We start from the raw sequence: 24744 nt of genomic DNA, 5'->3' as shown, positions 1-24744 counted from the left end.
CCTCTGTTTTAATTATACACTTTAAAATGTGTTTTGAATTGACACCCCACAGCCATGTTGGGTTATAATAGGACAATCAATGCATGGCAGCTAACAATAATTGTATTAAACCAAGACTTACCTTTGCACCTAAATACAGAGTGATTGAAAATAGATCATATTTACTGCAGGTGGCACATTTGATACTTGGAACATTTGTGAGCAAATAAGCAGCTTGAGACTCTGTAGGTCACTGGTTTCCATTAACCAGGTCTGTTTCTACAAGCATTTCTTGGCGAGTCATGGCCTAAAAGTTAATCATTAAACAGAGGAACACACACACAGAAAGAGAAAGGGCAAATATATGTTGTCCTGAGCTCAGACAGCGCAGACAGTCAGATCACCAAATAATAATTTCACTGCAAATCTCAAAAACAAAAAACAAAAGGCGGCTTCCCAGAAAAACCTATGAGGAGTGTTGCAGCCAGGATTGCAAAGGTGGCATTTGGGGAAAATGAGTTTCATAATTAAAAATAAAATGTCTTGTTTGATTTGCCTTGTGTGAAAAGGACAGTGCTGGAATCAGAGCTGAAATCAAACTGTGCAACAGAGTAGAACTGCAAGCATCTCGCCAAGATGTGAAAGTCAGATTTGCTTCTAACTGTCGGTATTAAAGGTTCAGGGGACTTAACCTGGATCTGTGTCTCTCAGAAGTGAAGCAGTGCAACGACCTGGTGACAAGTTTTTTTGTTTGTTTTTTGTGACCCTATGATGCCTTTTGTTTGATAGAGACGGACAGGAAATGGAGGGAGAGAGCAGAGCAGTGACACGCTGCTCAGGGTGCTTGAGCCCACGTGGTACGAACCCTTGTATAGTATAAGTATTTTTGATAAACGTGAATTGATGCGACAAACACTGATATGTTAAAGCGCTTAATTGGAGGTCGACCGATTAATTGGCACCGATAGAAAACTGCAGAACTTGGGTCAGTCACATGGGGACGTGCATCATCGTTTTTCATGGAGGGTCCATTCACAGCGTGACGTTAAATGTCGTTATGTACCTGGGATAATCTGCATTTAAATGAAAGTTAACTTCATATAAGGCAGCTGGAGATAATGTTGTTGGTTATTGTGTGGCTTCATTAATGCATCAGACTGAAGGTAACTGCTGCTCTGCCAAAAGCATGCAAAACCATGGTCGGTAGAATTTGGCTCGCCATAAGTGCAAGCTTAGCACAACTATGGGCCAACGGCCTCTGGCTGTCTGATCATTCGAGGGATTAAAACCATGATGCTTAAAACTTTTGCTTAAAATATCTGTGTGCACATGATTTAATGTGCGACAAAACAGATCATAATCTGAACAACTGAAATGGCACGATCGATGATGTCGAATGTTCGACTCCACACTTTGTCCACAGTATAATACCGGCAGATAAGGAGGAAAGAACCTATTAGATTTCAAACTGCTCCGTAGGGGTTTTATCTTGTATGACTCACTCAGTGGAAAGCAGTGTTACTGGCCTAAGCCAACATTTTCAGAACACTGTCAGAAAAGTTGCTTCCTATTTTTTTATTTTTTATTTTTTTAGCAAGGTCAGAACATGAATTTGACCGACTCTCAGCTTCCTGTTGAAGTAGATGACAGAAATGGGGAAAATTGATTGTCCTTGCGAGCTCAATAGCACACCTCGTGCTGCAACCTTCAAGTCTAGTGAGAAAGATTTGCCTTGTGAAAAAATACTGGAACTTTAAAGAGACTCTACAATCCCAACACGCAGGCGTCTCACTTTCAGATCTGCCCGCAGTTTTGTTTAGAGAGAAAACACTCTGGTTTGTTGTTGTTGTTGTTGTTGTTGTTGTTGTTGTTGCTGCTGCTGCCTCAGCAGTTGGCCTGAGCACTAACACAGCTTAAGGAATCTTGGTTTGTATAGTTTACAACACTGTGTAGTTAATGGTCATGATATTTTGGTGATGATGGCAATGTTGGTCTGTTCATCGGTGGTTTGTTCCAACGACTCAAGGTCCTCAGGGGATGAACCTTAATGACTTTGATGAGCTGAAAGGCTTTTGGTTTAGCGCTACCAAGAGGTTAGCATTGTTGTTTTTTAGTGTAATATCTCAACAACTATCGGATGATTGCCTGACTTTTTATGTTGCAGTCAGAGTTTGTCTTTACGCGAGCGTCGTTACAGACTGACAGTGTGTCTGTGTAGTAACTAACACAAATGAGGTGTGAATGAAAAGAATGAATAACCTTTATTAGCCCGTATTACTGAGATAACTTGTATTCAAATATATTAAAAGTGGATGCATTCAAAGACAATCTGTCCTTTTTGAGATAGTTGTAAAATCCAGAGGTGATTGTAACGTCATAACAAGTTGCAGTCTTAGTATTGTTGTGCTTTTGTCCTCTGCATTTATTTTCAAACTCATCTGCAAATCTCCCTAACCCAGGCCTGCAAAATTAATAGCCTAATGGCAGACTGCTGAATTGGCTGGATTGGGGGGTTTAGCTTGGCGAGGCCTAACTATGATCCGGTGTAACTACGCCACGCACGATTAGGTGTAATCTCCAGGCACGGGCAACACAGCTGTTGCATTTAGCCTCCGACAAGATAGCGGGGACCTTGTAGCTCTCAGAGACCTGGCACCCAGATCTGGCTTGGCCTGGTCTGGTTTGTGTTACAGCCAGTGAAAGCTCTGTTAGCTTTAGGATCACAGAGTGGGTTTTGGAGCGCGGCCATCGGACAGCTGCTGACCCCTTAGGGTGCGCCGGAGAGAGAAGGTGAGGCTGACGCAGGGAAGCGGAGGGTGGTCGGACCAGTCGGCCAGCGCCTGTCACATGCGTCTGAGGTGGGGAAGGAGGGAAGGCGGGGGGGGGGGGCTGATAGCACTGATGAGTGCTGGTATCAGGCCTGCTCACACTCGTCCAAATCCCAGATTAAAAGGCCTCCGCCCCCTCGCTCGCTCTCCCTCCTGCCCCACTCTCTCTCTCTCTCTCTCTCTCTAACGCTCTTGCAAAGCACACCCCCCCCACCCCCTCCACTTCTCTGTCGTTTCTCTCACTGTCCCTGTCTCACTCTATCTAACCCAGTAACACTTTTACAAGCACCCCGCAACCCACCCTCCCACTCGCTTCGTCTCTATATCTCCCTCGCTCCGTCCCACCCTCCCTTGTGTAACAGTGCCCAGCGCTGGATTACTGAACTCTGAGGCTGCTGAAGCGAGGGGCTGTGGCAGGCTTCGACCAGAATGGTGAGGTAGGGCAGAAACAATCCCAATTATCTTCCGTCGGTTTGAACCCCTCGCACCTCTTTTAACCCCTCCTCTCTCCCTCCACAAATAATGGCTTTAATTCTGCTGTAATTTTGGCTCAGTTTGATGAAGCAGAATCCAGTGCTGCAGCTGAACAGGTGAATTTGGGGAGGGCACGTTTGGGGGGGACCTGGCTGTGCAGAAGTGTGCGTGTGCGTAAGATTCAGCTCTTGCACTGTTTGGTACTTGCTTGTGTGTGTGTGTGTGTGTGTGTGTGTGTGTGTGTGTGTGTGTGTGTGTGTTGCTGTAAAGGTGAACGTTTCAGGAGGTTTGTCTACAAAGGGTGTGAGAGTACACTGTGGTTGTTAAGAAGGCTCTTGACTTGTGTGCCAAGACAGTCAGGAGGAAGTGTCCTCCTGCCCTCAGCCGTCTGTAAGCCTGACAGGTTGTTGCCACCATCGGTGTGTGTGTGTGTGTGTGTGTGTGTGAGGCAGCGCTCCAGTGTTGTGCGTCTGCTTCCAGCCCGTCTCCATTGTTTTTGATAATTTGACGAGCGACAGCAGCGACTGTGACGAGGGATTAGATTGGATTACTGACATAAGGCATTTTTTTTTTGCCCCTCTGTTATTATTTTTCTGTATGAATCTGTGTAGGATTAAAAACAGCACCACAAGTAATCTGTCCACCAGCTGACGCCCATGACCTGTCACTGGTTCCCCAGTACAGTAACCTAGAAATGTGGAGGCCGGTGTGAGTTGTATTGGAGGCAAACAGCTGTGACAAGTGTTAAAAAATCTAGATGAGAAATCCCAGATTTAGCAACAGTAATTATTATATATGAATTGCTCCAGTGTCGTGAGCTGACATGGATTGTCTGGTTAGATTCCATATGAGCATTTGGCAAATATGTGATGAACAGTGATGTCAACAGAGATGACTAGGGCTGAATGTTGTGCACAAAAAAAAAACATATTGGGATTATTTTGACAGATATTGTGATTTCAGTCGGAATAGTTGTTTTTGCATTTTTCATTTTTTTCGGTTGGTTTTGTACCAAAACAAACATGTTTCTTTACGTCTGGAGAACATGATCTGCAGGCCGGGGCGTCTCTCTAGCACCACCAACACTTTCGATTAATGGTGCAGCTCTACAGATCACTGAAATGCTTATTTCAACTGTTGTTTGTATTAATTTAAAAACAACAACTTCATCATTATCACATTTGCTTTAACTCCCAAATATCAATATTGGTATTGGCCTCCAATCACAGATCAGTGTCGGGCTCTAACTCGCTGCTTGTATAGTTTTGGATTTACATAATAATTTGCCAGTTTTAGACAAAAGAGTTTGAAACCTTTGCCTCCTTGTTGCTTCTTGTATTGAAAAACATTTAACCATGTGCTCTTACAAGATACTGGCAAATGTAAACAACACTAACACAAGCAGTCTGGCACTTGCATGATACACCATCCCAAAACATGAACAACATAATTACCATTGAGAAATAGCCGTTAAACAATGTTCAAAATGCACTTTACACGTCTTTCTGTTAGTCTTTCATACACTCTCCAACAGACGCCGTGTCAGTGGTGTATTTTTACTTTGAGTGTTGCTGATTATACATTTATCACTCTCTCAGTGCCTTTGAATCATTTCCTGTTTGTCTTTTCCCCGAGCTCAACCGCCCGGCCTCCCTGCTGGACTTCCACAGATATTTCTCATGTCACAGGGAGGGAGGTCTTGTCCAGTTCTCTCCCTGCTCTTACGTGTATTTATAACTAATCCTCTTGTAATCAGGTACAATTTATTATTTGTAAAGGTCATCCTATAATCTGCTCCCTTTAGCTTGTGTAGCTCAGTTTTGCCCCCCCCCAGTGATATCTGTGCTGGTGTGGTCCGGTCCTATTCCCTCAGTCTGGACTGATGCGTTTAGATCAAGCAGATTCATGTGTTTTAGTTAAAACTGGGTGTTTATTAGTCCTGTGGTAAACCAGGGATCCTGGATGACGACACCAGAGAGGGGTGGTGCCCCCGTGCTGGTCTAAATTTCACGTACCACTCCCTCCTGTATGAACCCTATCGCACATTTTAGCATCATTACTGATTCTCCTGCAGTGGCTGTCTCTCGCCTCGCCCGTCTCCTCTTTCACTCCTCTCGTGTTTCCACTCTTGTCGTAGTCAAAACAGGTCAGGCTGCTTTGTGATTGACAAGCAGTCGGTGTCACTTTGATTCATCTGTTTATTGCAAAAAAAAAATGGTGACAGTTGCTTCATCTCCAGAGACGTGCATGTCTGAAATGTACATTTAGCTCCAGCAAAAATTTCAAGCCATGTAGTTTTAGTAAAGTCTCAGAATTCGTTCGATTGGGGTCGTTCGGTGTGAATGTCAGGCCTCGATATCCGTGTTACACAGTGATTAGATTTATGTGTTTGTGGGTGGTTGTTTTTTGAGTTAGAAATTATTATTATTAGAATTAGAAATTAATGGAAAGCATTTTGTCACATAACGGGCCGGGATTCAGACCACAACCGGTATTCTGGTGTGTATTCGCTTAGGTGACACAAGATCTGCTGAGCTGACACATGAGTCTTATTTTTATCTTACTGTCATGGGTTTGTGTCATACAGTGTACAAAAACAGAAACGGCTAAATGCTCGCCCACTGTTGGAGCTTTCAGATACTATCTTCTCGGCATGAGCTTCATGAAGGCGCTCTTGTGTCGCCCGCAGCTCGCTCTCCGCTGGGTTATATTAATCAATAATAAGTCTTTGTAATGTGTCGGGGATGGGTGGTGAAAGGCTACAATTTAGGATGTGAAATGCATGATTTCCATGACTCATTTGGTCTATATGTCGGTGTCAACAAAAGAGTCTCTTTTCCCATTCTTGTTGAACCATTGGCATTTACAAGCATTTTTCTTTCCAAAGACAAAGTCAAGAGCTGCAGCTAAAGGTTATTTTGGTCTTTGAATAATCAGGGGACTCATTTTTCAACTCATTTGTCAATCTCACAGTTAATTTCTTATTTCTATTACTCCATTACGAGAAGTAGATAAATACATAAATTAGCCTGTTAGAAATGTTACAACATGTTTAAACCTTTTGAGGTGAATGGGTGTAAATTGCAGATTGTGTGCTTGGAGGAGAGAGCGCAGTAATAATCCTCAGCGTTTCATAAAACATCTAGATGTCTGTGTGGTTTCTTTTATATATAAATATATTTTTTTACACTTAGAAAAACCACAATATCGCTTTATTTTAAGTAACAAAGTGTCTGCTTTGTCGCTTTATATCGTCTTGTCGAAAAGTCTTTCTTGGAATAAACTTCATACAAGTAGAAAACGCTGCTTCGTCAACACATGTCCGGCTCTGTACTGTAGGCGAGCTTCTTAATCACTGATTCCAATTAGCACAACACACTTGCCAGATACCAGCTGGCGTCGATCCAGAGAGTTTTCTTCCTCTTTTGTCTCAGGGTGTATTTGAACTTACTTACTTTTACAATGGAAAATGTTTGGAATGCTGTTTTTGCACGGTTTCAGTTGTGTAAATAACTATTAGACAAATTAAAATTTTGTATAATTCTTTTGTACTATTATTTTTATGAATTAAGAAATTATTTGGTCTGTAAAATAGGATGATATGGAGCAAAGTGATGTTTTAAAATTATTTATTTGTCCAAAACAAACAAAAACCTGATGGTATTTTATTTACAATATATATAATAAAGTAGAAAAGCAGCAAATTGTCAGATTTGGTAGATTTACTGAAACGGTTCATTATCAGCATCATCATTGGTTAAATTTCTGAAGACTAATTAATGCACCAACTACTGCAGCCTTAAGTTGCTGCCTGATTACTCCTCGGATACACTGTGTTAACTTGATAACTTTAATACCTTTTATAATTATGAAATCGCTGTGTAAGTGTGTGCAAGTTAATATAAAATGGCACAATTACACAGTATACGCGTGCAACTGCATATCAGTTTTCAGTCAAACTCCTCCTGTCTTGACACAAACGGGGCCCTGGGAGGCGAATGGTGCACTGGATTAGCCAGCAATGCCGCACAGTAGTTACAGAGGTTTAACCCAATGATCCCTGCTTAAACATGAGCCTTAAATCCACACAGCTGACATACAGCCATTCACTGGGACGCTGCTGCTCTACCTACTCGCTGCGTTCAAGACTAATGTAGTCTGTCACACATTAAACACGTTTTTTGTGCAAGTGCCTCTCTGTATGTATGTATAAATATATATATTTAGGTGGTTTGGTTTGGATAAGACGCAGTGTCAAACACTCCAGTAAGGGCGCACAACCCAGATAATCAGTCAACGTACCTGAGAAGTGGATGGGATAAATATTTGCAGAGAGTTGTGCAACAGAGGAAGTAACATGTAATTATTAGCTTTGGCTTGGCAGTACTGTAAACCTGAGTGTCCTTCCCTTTAAACTCAGGACAGGACATACAGTTTGCATGTGTTCCCCTGATGCATCAAGACAAAAACGTGTGCTCTCTTTGTATTCTCATTCAAAGAAAGAAGTAGTCTATGTACAACCATAACTATTGATGGTACAGATATTGTGTTAAAACATATTTTTAGTGATGAGATTAAACTTTCAGCGGTTACAGTACTTCCTGTTCAGTCCTGTACATCTACTACTAGTTGTCTTTTTCTGCTTAGGATTAATGTTCATAAGCCGAAACTGATTCTGATACTGGTTTTGTTAATCTATAATCAGACTATGTTCCTGACAAGTCAGTGCATCAAAGAAAGAATAAATGTGCAAACCACTGCCCGAGGATATATGTCTAGCACCATGTACACAAGCTTTTATCAGTCAGCTAATGTAAACAGCCATTAGAAGTCGGCCTCCTCTGTCAAACCTCTCAATTAAGACGAATCGGCGGCTGCTCCCAGTGGACAAACTTCAAACTGAACACGGCCGACGAACATAGTTCAGTGAGGCGCAGGTGAAGGAGGCTGTAGTGCTGCTAAACTTCTCCATAAACCGGCCGTAAACAAGGGAGAATTGCCGAAAATGACCTCAAACCAGCTATTACTCCGTCTCAGTTTGTGGGCAAAAGCATCAAACTGACAGAAAAAGCCTAAAATCCTAAAGCTGTAAAGCCACGGGCGCTGGACCAGTCAACCCAGTTAATATATGTTCTTCTAAAATAGGTATAAGTTGTCTAAAAGAGTTCCTATATGAGCTGAAAGTCGGTACTTTAACTTCATAGTGATTGTTTCACTATTGCAATGAAAAAAGAAAAAGAAAAGTGGCCCTGATTCTGTGCAGCGTTTCTATTATTTATGTTCTAATACTTTTATTCCATAGTAACCGTTGTTATCAGGAGAACAGCCGTTATTATTTCATTTTATTCTATGCATAAAAAATGTGTCAAAACACTCCCACAGGTCTGTGGAGCAGCGGAGCAGTTAAAACGCTGCAGGCCCTCATACTCTGCTACACTGCAGAACGGACCTTTATGACTAAAATGGACTGAATAATCGATATATTTAATAATAAAGATTACTGATGACGGTCGTATGTACAGGATCGGTCCAATTAAATGAGTAGAATATACAGTTTGCTGTATTATGTCTCTGTAGGGGGGGGAAGCTGGTGCGTGACGGGACACAGATAGCAGAGATTCTTTTCTAACGTGGACATGTGGTTAATTTGGATAATTAATGTAACCTTCATTTTCAGGTGGTTCCACCCCAACATCACCGGAATCGAGGCAGAGCAGCTCCTGTTGACCCGGGGCAACCACGGCAGTTTCTTGGCCCGGCCCAGCAAGAGCAATCCGGGGGATTTCACCCTCTCGGTCAGGTGGGTCCTCATCTACGCTCCCTCCTTTCCTTTCCAGATTGTTTTTTTATTTTTGAATTTTTCACCATTAATCCCTCAATATTCAACCTCACTCTTCTCGCCGCTCGACAAACAAAGCTCTGATGCTGTCGTTTTTGAGAGGCTGGAGAGGTGATTAGAGAAGCAAGAGGTTCTCTCTGGGAATGAGTCAGTACTTCCTCTGGGGAGCTCCCCTGAAAACTTCATACCTTTTGAAGGGCTTTTTTTTTCTTTTCTGTTTGCCAGCGGGAACACTAAAGTGACGTAAGCTGGCCCCGGCGGATGGTGTAGCAACGCCAACCGTTTCTGTGACGACAATGACAAGGTGGAGGGCGCCGCGGTGTTTCGGTGATGACAAGAGAGTTGGAGAGGAAACGCGTTAAATTGTTATTAAACACGATCATTCCTGTTTCTTGCAGTCTGGACACAAAAAAAAGTTCCTCCTGTCTGAAAAACCATATTGTGACATTTACATTTTAGGCACTTAGTTTGTGATCCACTCCACGGTGATTTAAAGTGACTCCAACTATACAAGCGTAAATGCCTGGATGACCAAACGCAAACGAAACTCAAGAGTGCAAAGGTCAGACGCTCAGTAGCTTTTAAAATAATTCTCTCACCACAGATTGAGTCAGCTTTTAATCTGAGAACGAGGAGAAACTGTGCTGGTTTGACCAAGGAGGGAAGTTCACTTCTCAGGAGCAGGCAAGACTTTCAGAGTCTCCGAAATCGCTGCCCCGTGAGTCTGTGAGTCTGTGTGTGTGTGTGTGTGTGTGTGTGTGTGTGTGTGTGTGTGTGTGTGTGTGTGTGTGTGTGTGTGTGTGTGTGTGTGTGTGACGTAACATTTTGTCTGCGGGTGAATAGATGGCATTTAAACAGAAGTTGTTTTGTGTGAGTGTTTCTAGGAACACGTTAGATAACACATTAGGAATGTGCGATTTGGTAACGTTCTGATTAATTTTGGTCAGCAGGGCGGAGCTGAAGTGAGCCGGCCTGACTGTAATACCTGTCATTCATGCATTTTTTTAAAAAACAAAACAAAATTTCTCTTAATCTCTTTTAATTGAGAGCCCCAAGTGTGTGTGTTGGAGAGACTGTGCAGTCTTCTGGTAAGTAGGACTCGAGCACAACATGCTCCGGTGATTACAGAGAGCAGGAAACAAACGGGCAGAAGAGGGAGTTTGAAGAGCGGCTCTTCCCTGGCAACGGAAGCTTTTAAGAGATGCATCAGTCACACAAGTGCCTGGAAGAAAGTCCAAACGCATTTGTTACCCTGTGACTAGCTGGCATGGCGACGTGGATAGGGAGAGGCTTCTTTCTTTCTGTGTGTGTGTGTGTGTGTGTGTGTGTGTGTGTGTGTGTGTGTGTGTGTGTGTTTCTGTCATAAGCTACCTTTAGGGACAAATCTCAGGCTAAAGACCAGTTAATTTGTGACGGCTCGTCCAACTGGCGTAGAAAGAAAGTCGTGTCCTCAGTTTGGAAAAAGCTGATATTCGGTTCAGTGGTTTATGGTTATGGTTATTATGGTGAAGGTTGGGGTAAGGCAGGTAGGTGATATGGGTTAAGATAAGTTTCCAGGAAATGAATGTAAGTTCCCCAAAGGCAACCTGTGACAATATGTGTGTGTGTGTGTGTGTGTGTGTGTGTGTGAGAGAGAGAGGAAAAGGAAACGGAGTAGTTAGACAGGCAGCAGCTTTTAAATGATGTTAAAGCGTGAGGGACCTGTTAAGGCTTTGACCTTCACTGCCTGTGGTTTGTGTGCATGTAGGGCAGAGAGTTGTAAATTGCACACACCACAGGAAGGTTGGTGGGGTGAGCTGCGGCCATGATTTGTGGTCTTGACAGACTTAAACACACACTCACACTCACACACACACACACACACACTCACACACACACACACACACACACACACACACACACACTGCGGTCGAGTGGCCAGTGCAGAGCCTCACTTTGAACTAAGAGGAAGAAGGAGAGCAGCAGAGTTTTATTAATAAACATCTTTCTATTTACAAATGATGAGATGAATTCTTAAGAAATAAAAATGCACCGCCGCTGGATTCAGTTCCCTCTGTGGTTTGGCTCATACGTGACTCAGTACGACCAGCAGCTCATAGTGGTTAATGTTTGATAAAATGTGCCACTTATTGTTGTTGAAATGATCAGCTCACTAAGTTTAGGATTCTTCACTTCATGTGCTACGATCAAACTATATTTTAGTATAAACCAGTATTAATGTATTTACTGTTGTGGTGATATTGTGCAAAAACTATTAAGTACTGGAGAAAAACGTAGGAAAATTTAGGTGAAAAACACCTGATATTTAAACAAAACAGCCTGTGCACCTTCTTTAAAAAATAAACTCTGTGACGTGAAACTTGCAGAACGACAGACGGGCAGCAGCGCGGTATAGATGTGAATACTGTATTAACCTCCTAAGACCCGAGCTCTATTCTTTGCTATATAGGCTGATTGGGACCTGAGAAAAATGATGTCCACATATGAGGACATTAGTTTTAAATTTCGATTACTGAGTGGCAGTATAATATCCTCATATGTGGTCACCAGGCCCTTGTTGAGAAAAAGTTAGTATTGTGGTCTAGAGAACCCAAAATGTGAGGTCCACATATGTGGACGCCAGGTCCTAGGAGGTTAAACATGCACATATGTCCTGCCACCTTTTCTCTCAGGAAATGTTATCAGCTACCAGGGGGAGAACTCACCAAACGCCTGTTTTAAACACCAAAATATGTTTTTAAAAATACAGGAAGTAAATGTGTACAGTGACCTTTTTTTTTTTTGCCAACTTTTTCTTTATCGTACGGAACAGAATGAAGCCTGTAACATGTGGAAAATGCTGGAATATACCGAAGATAATTACATCTATAGAAGCTTTTCTTAATTAGGATATCATTCTTCCTAACTCATTCTCCATTTCTCTTCAAACACACACACACACACACACACACACACACACACACAGTGTCTTATCAGAGCAGAGGAGAGTCTAATTAGCTAGTCATTAGCCAGGTTTCAGCTTACTAAGGCCATTACGAGCAGGACGGTCACTGTGAATGTTCAGATTGTAACAGACGCTGAGGGACTCTGTTGTCTCTCTCTCTCTCTCTCTCTCTCTCTCTCTCTCTCTCTCTCTCTCTCTCTCTCTCTGTCTCATCTTCCTCTCTCTGCCTCTCCACTTCTTATCTCCACCACCTCTTGTCTTTTCTGGTCCACAAAGTGAACAGAGGGAGGAGGGGTCGGACAGAGCCGCTGCTCAAAAGTGTCGTAAAGGCCGAAGTCTGAGACGCTAATGAGAGCTTTTTGAGGGTTTTGAAAATGTAATCAATCGAGAGTTTCATAAAGGGGGAGTGGGGGAGAGAAAGTTGGAAGCAGAAAAACTTGAGCCATAATTTATATCCAAGTCCAACTTTGTAAGGGGAGCAGTCTGGTCAAGTTTTCTCCGTCATTTTTCATGCTCTTTATACACTCAAAAGACCCCGAGGAGGAATTTTTAAGGGCAATCTTAAGAGAGAATTTTGCAGGGCAAATTACCACAGAGAGCAAATGGATTTTCTCTCCAAGCCTCTGTGTTATATAATGCTTACCAGGGTTTACTTAGATATGTTTCCACTGCAGGCCGGGGCTATTTATAGGTTTACACAGTCAAGTAAAAGTGCATTTCAACATCATTATTGTGAATGTACTTAAACTTTTAAAAGTTTTTCTTCAAGTCTTCATTTCTAACTGTTTCTGACTGTTTCTGACTGCTTCTTAGTTTGTGTGTTAAATGTAAATGTGGCATCCTGACCCCTAACCTGCCTCTCGTCATGACGTCGCCCAGTTTTACTCTCTCAGCCGATTGTGGCATTTGGTGTTGTTAGATTTGCGTGTCAACACGGACAAAGACACGACAACCGTGACCGTGTGGCGTGCAAACGTTTGTGTCGGTGTTTCTGCTTTTTTTCCTGACACGTGCAAAAACACAGTGTTCCTATTATACATAAAAGACACGCGACACCTGAACAATGGCTGCATCTTTTTGTGCTGAGAAGAGTCAGTTGAAAAACTGAAACAGACCAAATGCATCCTATAACTTATGAGCAATGCTAACTGCTAACTGTCAACCCTTTGAAATCAAATGGTTTTCTGCATTAACTGGTCATAAAGTTTGATCTGAGCTTCATCTAAGTCTCAGGTGAAGACAAACGTAACGTGCTCAAGCTAACATCACAAATAATTCTCATCTTTCGCGTGTTTATTGAACATGGCCGTTAAACATAAACTGGTGCTGGTGGGGAAAAAGCAAGTGAACCCTTTGATTTAAACTCCTTTGGCGTCAATAACCTCAACAGCATCTCTACTGGATTAAAGTCAGGGGCTCCTACAAGATGTTTAGAGTCATTGTCCTGCTGCATCACTTCAGCAGCTTCTACTGAGCTTCAGCCGGTGGAGCCACCCTGACATTATCCCGTAAGACACCTCGATAAACTCGGGAGTTCATTTCCCCCTCGATGGTGTTGAGCTGTCCCCAGATCACGATGCTCCCTCCACCCTCCTTTCGTTGTTCTGTTGTGGAGAGTCAAGCTGCTTTTTTGACAAACTTCAGGGGTGCAGTGATGTTTTTCTCTTCTTTTTTTTTTGATGTTAACCAGCTCCAATGATTCTTTCAAGTCTTTAGCTGTTCTCTGGGTTTCATTTCTACCTCACTGATCATTCTGCTTTTGTGCTTTTGGAGTCATCTGAGCTGGACGCCCACTTTTAGGGAGAGTAGCCACAGACCTAAATCATCTCCATTTATAGACACTAACTTTGGGCTGATGAATATTTCATTTATAACCCTTTCCAGCTTTATGCAAATCAACAGTTCTTAATCATAAGTCTTTTTTTTTTTTTTTTTTTAGATGAGGCATGCTTCACATCAGCAGATGTTTCATGTGAATAGTACAGGACTCCAGGTTTGTTAACTCCTGCCTCCAGTTAGCTTTTGTTGCTGTCATTAGCCGAGGGGGTTCACTTACTCTTTCCAGCCTATACTGTGAATGTTTTAACCATGTATTCAGTATGGACATGAACAATACAACGATTTGTGTGTTATTAGTTAAATTAGATCACGTTTGTTCGCCATTGTGACTTGGATGAAGATCTGACCAAATGATGATAATATTGAAGGATTCACTCACTTTTTCTTGCCACTGCAGCTGCTTTTACTGTAGCATCTATATGCAATGATAGCATTAGGGTAGAGAAACTGTTTTTCAGTGAATTATTCATCATGAATTATTGTGTCACAGAAGTATTTGTAGAATTTGTATATAGGTAAAAGTGTTGACACTGTATGACCAGCTGTAGTAGCAGAGCTAATTTTGGGGGCGTTTATTGTTTAATGGCATAAAAAAGTGGATGTTGTTTAGTTTGTTTTTACCCCTGTGATGTGCTCAAATTTTAGCCGTTGTCGTTGGGTTCAGCGTGTCTGGTGCTGCTTATGAACAAACAAGATGACAGTAAGATTTCTTGGTTGTCTGAAATTGCAAACGCCTCTGGTTTCAAATTTCGCAGCCTTTTGAAGTATGAATGGTTTATCCACAGCCAATCGGGACGAGCTTTTACAACGCGGAGAAGTTTATGAACATACCTCCTCTAGAATTGAGGTTAATAAACCTGTTCAGCAGATGCAAAAGTGGAACTGAAACACACGCTAAAACTTTAGTGGACTGGCAGCAGTAAGAGCCATTTCTCAGTGGTGTCAGGTTGTATTGAGTGAAAAGTCTTGCTTGGAAAGGCTTCAGGGCAAAGCAAGCAATCATTTGTATATTTTAGACTTTGTGCATGGATAAATATGTGCATTTTTGAACAACATATTTCCCAGTTGTCTGTCTTATCAGTGCATCAGTTAGCTTAGTCACACTGATCTAAATAATGTTTATTACCGAGCGCTCTGGTTCGTATGCTGAGAAATGTGAACGCTCGATCTCACTCGTAGATGGGATCTGTTTGCTGCTCCGGCCGTTGAGCTGCAGCAGGATGACGATGCTGCGATCTGATAGGAGCGGCGCTGTAAAGGACTGTGTGACGTATGTAAGTTATGTCAGTCGGTCCTATCAATGCAAACCAGTTCATAGGATAATCAAGGACAAAATTATCTTGCTTGGATCTGCTGCATTTGTTTTTCCAGTAAAAGCAGGATACCATCGCACCATGACATTACATACCCTGTGAAGACTATACTATATGTATATTCTGTCATGCTGAACATTTTACAGTTTTATTTGTGGTTAAAGAAGGTGAAGTTTGTATTTTTTGCCTTTTGGATAAAAATTGAAATATCTTGGTTTTATGTGATTACCGTGTGGAACAAAGCGGTAAAGCTGAGATTAATCTAGCTTGTTGTTGTCAGTAAATCCAACTAATCATGAGCAGAGTTGCAGAACGATGAAGCGTTTCATTCGAGACGTGCTATTTTCAGGCAGATAAACGTGCTTTTGCAGGTGAAACGATCATACAGGATGTTGGTGAGAACATACACACGTGATTTGATTTGAAAATGCAGAACTGTGTTCAGCAAGGAGGAACAACCCTGTACTTCTCACAGATGTGCATCACTACAGGTTTATGCTACATCCTCAACTGAGCTGTTTGTCCCTGTGCCAGGGCGAAGTCACATCATAAAGATGTTTAAAACTTCTGACCGGCTCGTTAAAACCTCTTTTCAAAAAGCTGCATCATTAAAAGTTTCTGCGTGGTGTCCTGTGGATCTCGCTCGAACTATTAGCTTCACTGTCTTGTGTGAGAGGGTGAAAAGGAAAGTATAGTGGACATTAATGATGTGATATCAATATAATCGTAGGGAAAATGTAATAAAAAAAAAAAGGAAAATAATTAAAAGAAAAAATTGTATATGATATCCTGTCAATGTAATAGAAAATAAAAAATAAAAAAATAAATCTTACAACAAAAAAAATGCTAATATATTATAAATTGTAATAAAATATTATATAAAATAGTGTAGAATAACATGATAATAGTGTGGTGGTGGTGTTGTGACAGAATAGTCTGTATTTTATTATATAATATAATAATTCTAAACATGTCATATTATAATAATATAATATTCATTATTATATTGCGCAACTATCTGTATCTAACGTTGAGCATGAGTGAGTCTTTAAACTTCCTACGTGGATTACATTACTGCCCGTCTGTGAGGGTTGAATTTGATGTCAGCAATGGGATTAAATGGCATCTTCTCTATCTCATTTTATTGAGCTGGAAAATAATCCATACTACTGCAGCTGTATGTAAACATGCGCCACGGGCCTGGATGGCTTTCTTGTTTGGAACCCGCGATGAGACAAAAAAAAGAACACATTCTATGTTTAGCCATAAAGCTAGGCTATTTATGGATAGTTTTATGAATGATAATTCATCACATAATGTATGAACTAAACTTGATTTGTCTTCAGTAAGAGTTATACACACATCTAGTCTGTTGTTGGACCGTCTGCTGGTTTTATTAGATTGTGTCTAAATAAGGTACAAAGTAGGATGTTTTATAGTAAGTAGGATAACTTCACAAATAGATGTGACATAATAAAATGCGCTGTGTGTCAAAGGATGAATTGGCACAGAATGTCATCTTAATGTTAATGATGTTAATCCGTCATGTGTGAGAGATAGACAGTGGTGATCCAGAGCAGAGCAGACGTGATGCTGAACTTGCCTCCCTGCGTTCTTACTGTAAAGAGGACGGTCTTACTGTAATGAATCCATAAAGGTTATCAGTGTGTGAGAGAGGGAGAGCGGGGGGGGGGGGGGGGGGGGGGGGAATCTAATGGTTAATGGTGTTAAACTCTGAGAGAAAAGGGGATTTGGCCCAAGAGCTGAGGAGGGGCCTTTAACAGGGCCATAGACCTGTGGCACCGTGCCAGCAGCCACTAATAGAGCCATAAAGCAATTACCAGGAAACAGAGAGAGAGAGAGAGAGAGAGAGAGAGAGAGAGAGAGAGATGGATTATGGGACTTTTGAATACAAGAATGGAGCAATAGATTTACAGTATGTTGAGTGGGAAGTTGGGAAGCTAGAAAAAAAAAGGGAATGTGAAAAGTTTTGAGAACAACAACAAAAGTGATGGAGGGAAATAGGATTTGTGCCATTTGATACGACCATTAGCTGATTATTAGTTCGAGAGAGAGAGAGAGAGAGGAGACTAGTGTATCTCGGCCTGGAGATCAGATAGTGCCGACCGTCTGGCTAACTCCCCTGTGCTCCCTAAAACAGTTGTGTGTTTGTGTGTCGTTATATTTAATATGTTTACAGGATGTTTTGTTTATCTCTGATAAAGAAACATGTTTAACGAAGTCACTGGATTTGGAAAATGGAAATGTAGATTTATGTTAAAGAAGTACATTTAGCAGTGGAGCCGCATCTTGTTCTTCAACTGCTTCCAGGCAGGTATCCTATAGAGTAAAACCTTATATATGTGTGTGTGTGTGTGTGTGTGTGTGTGTGTGTGTGTGTGTGTGTGTGTGTGTGTGTGTGTTTGTGTGTGTGTGTGTGTGTGTGTGTGTGTGTGTGTGTGTGTGTGTGTGTGTGTGTGTGTTTGTGTGTGTGTGTGTGTGTGTGTGTGTGTGTGTGTTTGTGTGTGTTAACATTTGTGTGCACCTGTTCAAACCAGCCAGAGGACTTTGAATATGCAAAGTGGTAGCAAATGTTTTCTGGCTTATCAGCTCGGCAGCTGCGTGCATTTTTTTTTTCTGCTGTTCTGCAATCACAATACAACCTTCCTCCAAATAAAATAGATATGAAAACTAGAGTATTAAAAAAAGGATGATCCCTTGTGAGAAGATTTGTGTTGTTTTGTTTATAGAAGTCAAAGTGAAAAATATTCTGTGTGCGATAAAATGGATCAGAATTTTTTTTTCTTTTTTAAATCACTGTGTCTTTGCAGCTTTTTCCTGCATTTTCTTTCTTTGCATTAGCTTGTGGCTTATTTTATCATTCCAATTTTGGCACAGATGGAAAAGGTCAAAGTTATTTTATTATATTTTACAGTTTATATTTGTACTTTGAGCCTTACAAGAAAAGCTCGCAGAGATACGGAAGATTTACAGGCGGAATAAGGTAGATTAGTGCAAGAAAATAACAGGCGACGAATGAAGGACGTCACCACATTGGCAGATTGTTCGACATGTTTTAAGAAAATAAGGTTCAGTGTCTTAAAATGGGAGCAGATGGCTTGATGAGCTGGACATTTTTACAGTGTACTTTATATGCATTTATGCTCTGTGAGGGAGTGTGGGCGACAAATGTGTGTATGGACTTGATTTTGTTTGTGTGTATGTATGCTGTGTGAACTGTGTGGGAGGCTGTGTGTGTGTGTGTGTGTGTGTGTGTGTGTGTGTGTGTGTGTGTGTGTGTGTGTTGGCTGTTGAAATATCTGCAGGGAACACGCACACGAGAAAAATACAAACAAAAAAACAAAATGCTCAGTGCTTCCTTGGAGTGAGTCCACCTCTGTTTACATGCATGACGACACACTGAGTGACACACTGTGTTTTTTCCCTCGCAGGCGCGACGATGAGGTGACCCACATTAAGATCCAGAACTCGGGCGACTACTACGACCTGTACGGAGGCGAGAAGTTTGCCACGCTGGCCGAGCTGGTGCAGTACTACACAGAACAACAGGATCTGCTGCGCGAGAGGAACGGCCATGTCATCGAGCTCAAGTACCCATTCAACTGCAAGGACCCCACCTCCGAGAGGTGCTGACAAACTCGCGCACACACCGACGCCCACACGTGCAAATACGCTCTCATTTGCGTACAGCTAATTCATCACCGTAAATACGGCGAAAATCCAGGTCCACGTAGACACAGATACGACATATAAGTTCATCTCAGTGTGTTTGCTGTTTTGATGAACTGATGAAAACTGCACATAAGTTTTTCAGTGACCACAGACAGTTATTTTTATTCTTTCAGCTTCAGGGGTGTCAAGCCTGCAAAGCTTCATCCTGCCACGAGAAGCGACTAAACCACCAGAGAAATGTTAATAGTCTAGCTCTCAGTGCAGTTACTGTATCCTGTTATGGTCTAAATGCTGTTTGTGAAGCAGTTTTCCCCCCCCTGCAGATAACAGCGCTGAACACTGGTCATTTTAATTTTTAATTTGATTTAAGGCACGACTCTTTTTACATCAAATATTACGCTTTAAATTTTAATTCCTCGCCCGTTGAACCTACAGAGACCAGATCAGTGTAGTAGAGTTACAATAAAAGACTGTAGGGGAAAACCACTAATACCAGATAAATGTGTAGTTGCAGTTTTGTTCCACAGTATTTCAGTCACTTTATTCAGTGAAATCAAACCCATATAAATCCCATAAACCTGCTTTATTCATGTTATAGTTCTAATCCACGACAGTTAGTAGGTAGTCTATACTGACGGCCGTCCCTTTACTCTGCTGACTCTCTTTACATTCATCTGAAGGCAGCAGAGGAGGCATCAGTATCCGGAGAGCTCAACGCACTGCAACATAAGCAAGTTCAGAGAACGTCTTCATCAATATGGACGACACATGTGCTGCAAATACTCACAACACAAAGGAAGTGTTTCCAGAAGACACTTAAAAGTGATGAGGAGGCGCCTCGGTGGCTCACCTGGTAGAGCGCCTACCATGAAGGCGTAGTCCTAACCACAGCGGCCCCGGATCGGGGTCTGACCCGGGGCCCTTTGCTGTGTGTGTGTCTCTCTCTCTCTCTCTCTCTCTCTCTCTCTCTCTCTCTCTCTCTCTCTCTCTCTCTCTCTCTCTCTCTCTCTCTCTCTCTCTCTCTCTCTCTCTCTCTCTCTCTCTCTCTACGTGCAGCACACGTGTTGTCAAATTGATGGAAGTGTACTGTGTTTGTGTTTTTTGTCTATTTGCGTGTGTTTTCTTAAGTTGCAGTGTGTTGAGCTCTCAGGGCTTCTGTACATCTGTCCCTTCTGCAGTCTCAGACGTGGGTGATGCTGCACACTGGCGTGCCACAATTACACACGGTTCCGCTGGTTAGATTTTTGTGCAACAAGCGCCAGACTGTTGCAAAAATAACCACAGAAACCTCTGTGCTCATGTGCACATCAAACCTGTCGTTTTGATTAATCATTCTACAGTTTCTGCTGCCAATCAACAGGCATGTGGGATATTTGACACAAAGAATAACTAATAACTCCCTCAGGTGGTCCATTCTTTTTGTCTCCCCATGTGGCTCCATCCAAAACATCCGGTAACGGGGGATTTTTAATGAGTCTGGCCAAAGGAACACCTGGAGCTCCCCACGTTTCAGTAGAGTACAGGTAGACACATCACTGCGATGAGCAGCAGGACGTGATAGAGGCTGTTTAGGGGTTACATTTTAGCGTGGTGTTTCCAAAAACAAGAGTGTCACATCAATACATATCACTACACGGCGGCTCGCATATAAAATTATCAAAATGGTGATTAATGCACAAACAACTGTTATGGATTACAGTAGAAAAATGGGCAAACACACACAAGAAAAATGTCTTCTTCTTCAGCCACTAATTGCTCTACTAGGTTCACATGCTGTGTGCTTACATTGTCCTCCTGTCATGTGGTGATGGATCGGTAGCAAACAGTGGATTCATCAGAGTAAAGTTGCGAGGCTGAAAACTACAACAAAGAGCTGAGAGATGCTGAAACGTTCTGCAGAGAAGAGGGGAACTGCAGAGTCGAGTGATAGTTCTGACATTACAGTCGTTTGATCCGTTGCTAATATAAAAGTCGGGATTAGTGCAGCTTTAAACAAAACATTTATTTTCAAAATCAATTATTAAAACAGCACAATTTTGTAAAACGTTACATCAGTGTGGCGGTATCTAATTCCACTAAGAGCCTATTGACAATGATAACTAATTATTGTCCAGGCCTGACTGGCACCAGGAAAGACTCATTAATCATGTACCAACACACATATGAGTGGATGCATTATTCTCTGCACGCACACACCCATACATTAAACCAGATGCACTTTCACATCCTCATCCACATGCATAAATAGTGGCATATTCCCCAAATGCATCTTCAAACAAACTAAGTGGGCGGTGCTGCTGTTTTTGTTTATGCTCGCCGAGTAGCCGCGTGCTATCAACCTTCTACACACAGGTTGGACACTTGGTCACACCTACACACCTCCTTTTTGAAATGTGAGACCAAGACAGCTGGTGTATTAGCCAGGAATCCATCCGTGCACGCACTCGCTCACTCACGTACAGGAAGCAATTGGGAACGCTACATTTATATCATCATTTACACACACGCACACAAAAATATAATTTCTGTTCGGTGTCATCTCATGCTGAGCTGGATATGTACATTGACTTTTTCTACACATCTGCACGTTGCAGTGTGTACATCTCAGTTTCTATTTAGGTCTAAGAACAACTTGTGATCTATGGCTGTGGTTTATGTGGTTTTTCCATTCTACATACATGTGCTGTCAGAGCCTCCTACACGTTCTTGTTCACCACACAGGAAAAAAAACAAAAAACGCAGAAATGCAGGTTTCATCAGCTGCATGTCAGCAACTGCGTGAGGCTGCAGCAGCGTAAGAGACACTTTGATTCTCCAGTGTGTGTTTTCTGTCACAATGCACATATAGACTGACTGTTATCTTGATCCTTAAAGCAAGAATATAAAAGTTTTTCCCCTCGAGGCAGGAAGCATAATGCTTGTCCTCCCCCTCATTTGGTCAAGTTTCTGCCTCAGCTCTTCTGACTTGTCTCGATGATTCGTCTAACTTGAAACCACATCTAGCCCGAGGCTGAGCGTCTCTTGATCTCCGCAGGAGATGGAGAGGCAGCTGGTGAACGCAGCCAATCTGGAGTAATGAACGCTGATGTTCACGGTGTGTTTTTGAACAGGTGTTGTCAGCTGCGTGTTGCTGTTGTTGTTGTTGTTGTTTTTGTTGTGACTGAACAGGAAGCTTCACCTAAATAGACACAGCCAGCTAACATGATGTGAGGCTCCACAGTGAAATGGTTCTGATCCTATCCTCAACATCGCACATGGGACACATGAGCTTACAAACCGACTCAAGAAAGCATTTATTGTTGTTTGATATGGGGAAAAAAATAATAATAATGATCTAGTAATACTAACAAATAAACCTAGTCTGCAAATGTACAGCAGGATTTTCATCTTGAGGACCTTCCACAAGAGAAACATCCATCGAGTCAGTTTGTCCGTGAATATCATATTGTTTCTGTCGTATTGTGTTGGTGTATGACAGTCTGTTCTCTCTCTCACCTGCAGGTGGTACCATGGACACCTCTCTGGGCGAGACGCGGAGAAACTGCTCACTGACAAAGGCAAGGCCGGCAGTTTCCTGGTACGGGAGAGCCAGAGTAAACCGGGCGACTTCGTCCTCTCGGTTCTCACCAATGAAGAGAAGCACGAAAACGTGGATCGTAAGACCAAGGTCACGCATGTTATGATACGTTACCAGGTGAGGTAACTCAGTTCAGGCTCCTTTCACACATACAGAAACTCAGATTTATAAGTTTGTAAATTTGGCTTAGCTGGATTAAGACAGCCTGGGGGATGATAATACCTAGACTCACCTCGGCAAACTGCTGCTGCTTTGAATCGTGTATTTTTAAGCTGAATTTGTTTTATTTTTTGCATCTTTAAGATATCCTCAGACCTGCAGTTGAACTGTTGATGGTTTGTCTTCAGCAGGATAGTAAATACGACGTGGGCGGAGGTGAGAGGTTTGAGACTCTGGCTGAGCTGGTGGATCACTACAAGAAGAACCCCATGGTGGAGAAAAGTGGCATCGTAGTGCATCTCAAACAGGTAGGGAAGAGGGATTTAACGAATAAAACAAACAGTGCAGTGAATCTTTTGCAGACGTTGCAGTCTCGTGAAGGCGTGGATGGACGCGTCGCAATGTGCTGCTTAATTTCATACTTGCTTTTTAAATATAGAATAACTTATTTTTGTTCTGTTGACAAATTCGATTTCCTTGTCCCAACATGACGACGACGACAGCCATTTAATGCCACAAGGATAAATGCAGCCAACATTGAGAACCGGGTACGAGAGCTCAACAAAGTAGCAGACAACTCTGAGAAGCCCAAACAAGGATTCTGGGAAGAATTTGAGGTGTGTACACCAGAATTATTCCTTTCAATCAGGATTTTTAAAAAAAACATATAAACACATTTATATTTGTGCGAATATTGATAGTTATATATGGACCAGTGACGCCAAGCTGAGAAAAGCTACGTCAGGTTAAAATTTAAACGCTCCGTCAAAACTGAATAATTCTCAATATTTAATAGGTTAGACATCAGAGTCCGGATCTGGGCCACCGTCCGCCTTTTTGTCTCAAAGATTATTTGCAGATCAATTCAGGAAAGCAGTGCAGAGATATTAACTAGTCTGTCTGCATTTGTATTAATGCCATGCAGCTGGTTTTCACTTATCGCAGCTAAAACATTGTAGGTTAATTCTCTAAATGCTTGACTTATTCTACCCCTGCATGAGCAGATATGCATCCAAAATGAGTATGAATGAAGACCTTTAGAGCCCTCTTTGTATTTCAAGGGGACTTCATGCTGAAATGCTTTCTCTTAAGTGTACAACCTTAATAGAGATTTTATGTTCTTGCACTCGACGGTGACCCCTGCTGTGTATAAATGACCCCAGAATTGGCAGTAGTTGTTATTCTTTTGTTCGGAACCTGGAAAGCCTTTTTAATTTTCTTTTCTTCCATTCTGCTTTTTCTTTTGTCATTGACTATCAGGTACTTCAGCAGCAGGAGTGTAAACTGCTGTATCCCCGGAAAGAAGGCCAGAAGCCAGAAAACAAGAGTAAAAACAGATACAAGAATATCCTCCCCTGTGAGTCAAGCAGCAACCTGCCGTTTCCTGTCTCCCCAACTTCCTGTGGAAACAGTGACACAAATAGACAATAGACAATGTGGAGGCCTCAGCAAAGTGTCAAGATCTGGTTACGATAACTCGCAGTCTATCAATTGACAAAGAAAAACAAACAAAAAAAACAATGTAATTCCAGAAAACTGTCGACATTTTCTTGTGCATTAACAACAGTTTTGACTTTGTGTTTTCAGTCGACACAACTCGTGTTGAAATCAGGGAAGCAGATCCAGATGTTGCCGGTTCAGACTACATCAATGCCAACTACATCAGAGTGAGTCTTTTCAGCTTGACAAAAGACCTTGTTGTCAGCACCTGTGCTTGATCAATGACAGTAACACACAACATTCAGCAAACACTCAAGATATATGTGACGTTCAGGGGCAAATTCACCTTTAACATTAAACTGTTCCAAAGTGATAAATACATCAGTTAAAAAACAAACATACAGTGTGGTTACCTCAGAGTTGTCAGTCAACATAAGATGAAAACAAACTTCCTGTTTTATAAGCAGAACTTAACTTGCTTTACAGTGTATGCATGAAGAGGGGCGCTACATGGAGGAGGGCAAAGTCTTCATCGCCACCCAGGGGTGCCTACAGAATACGGTCAACGACTTCTGGAAGATGGTGTATCAGGAGAACACGCACGTCATCGTCATGACCACAAAGGAAATAGAGCGAGGGCGGGTGAGCCTTTATAGAGC

General features: G+C 42.0%; 1 protein-coding gene across 3 annotated transcripts in view; it reads left to right on the top strand.

The window, feature by feature from the left end:
- The window catches only part of ptpn11b (protein tyrosine phosphatase non-receptor type 11b), a 40912-nt gene that overhangs the window by 6173 nt on the left and 9995 nt on the right, over nucleotides 1–24744 (top strand). The window contains exons 1-9 of one of the 3 annotated variants that reach the window (XM_056384922.1): nucleotides 3110–3244; nucleotides 8959–9081; nucleotides 18669–18863; nucleotides 22411–22603; nucleotides 22834–22953; nucleotides 23149–23262; nucleotides 23906–24002; nucleotides 24233–24312; nucleotides 24572–24727. In XM_056384922.1, the coding sequence (XP_056240897.1) occupies nucleotides 3237–3244; nucleotides 8959–9081; nucleotides 18669–18863; nucleotides 22411–22603; nucleotides 22834–22953; nucleotides 23149–23262; nucleotides 23906–24002; nucleotides 24233–24312; nucleotides 24572–24727 (1086 nt within the window). In that variant the 5' untranslated portion in view covers nucleotides 3110–3236. Of the gene's footprint in view, nucleotides 1–3109; nucleotides 3245–8958; nucleotides 9082–18668; nucleotides 18864–22410; nucleotides 22604–22833; nucleotides 22954–23148; nucleotides 23263–23905; nucleotides 24003–24232; nucleotides 24313–24571; nucleotides 24728–24744 lie in introns of those variants that run through there. The other 2 variants (XM_056384921.1, XM_056384919.1) reach the window with 2 other exon arrangements.

Source organism: Seriola aureovittata, chromosome 9 (genome assembly GCF_021018895.1).
Source record: "Seriola aureovittata isolate HTS-2021-v1 ecotype China chromosome 9, ASM2101889v1, whole genome shotgun sequence".
NCBI classification, from domain to species: Eukaryota; Metazoa; Chordata; class Actinopteri; order Carangiformes; family Carangidae; genus Seriola; species Seriola aureovittata.
Note: the sequence above shows the minus strand (reverse complement) of the source record. Positions and strands in the feature narration are given on the sequence as shown.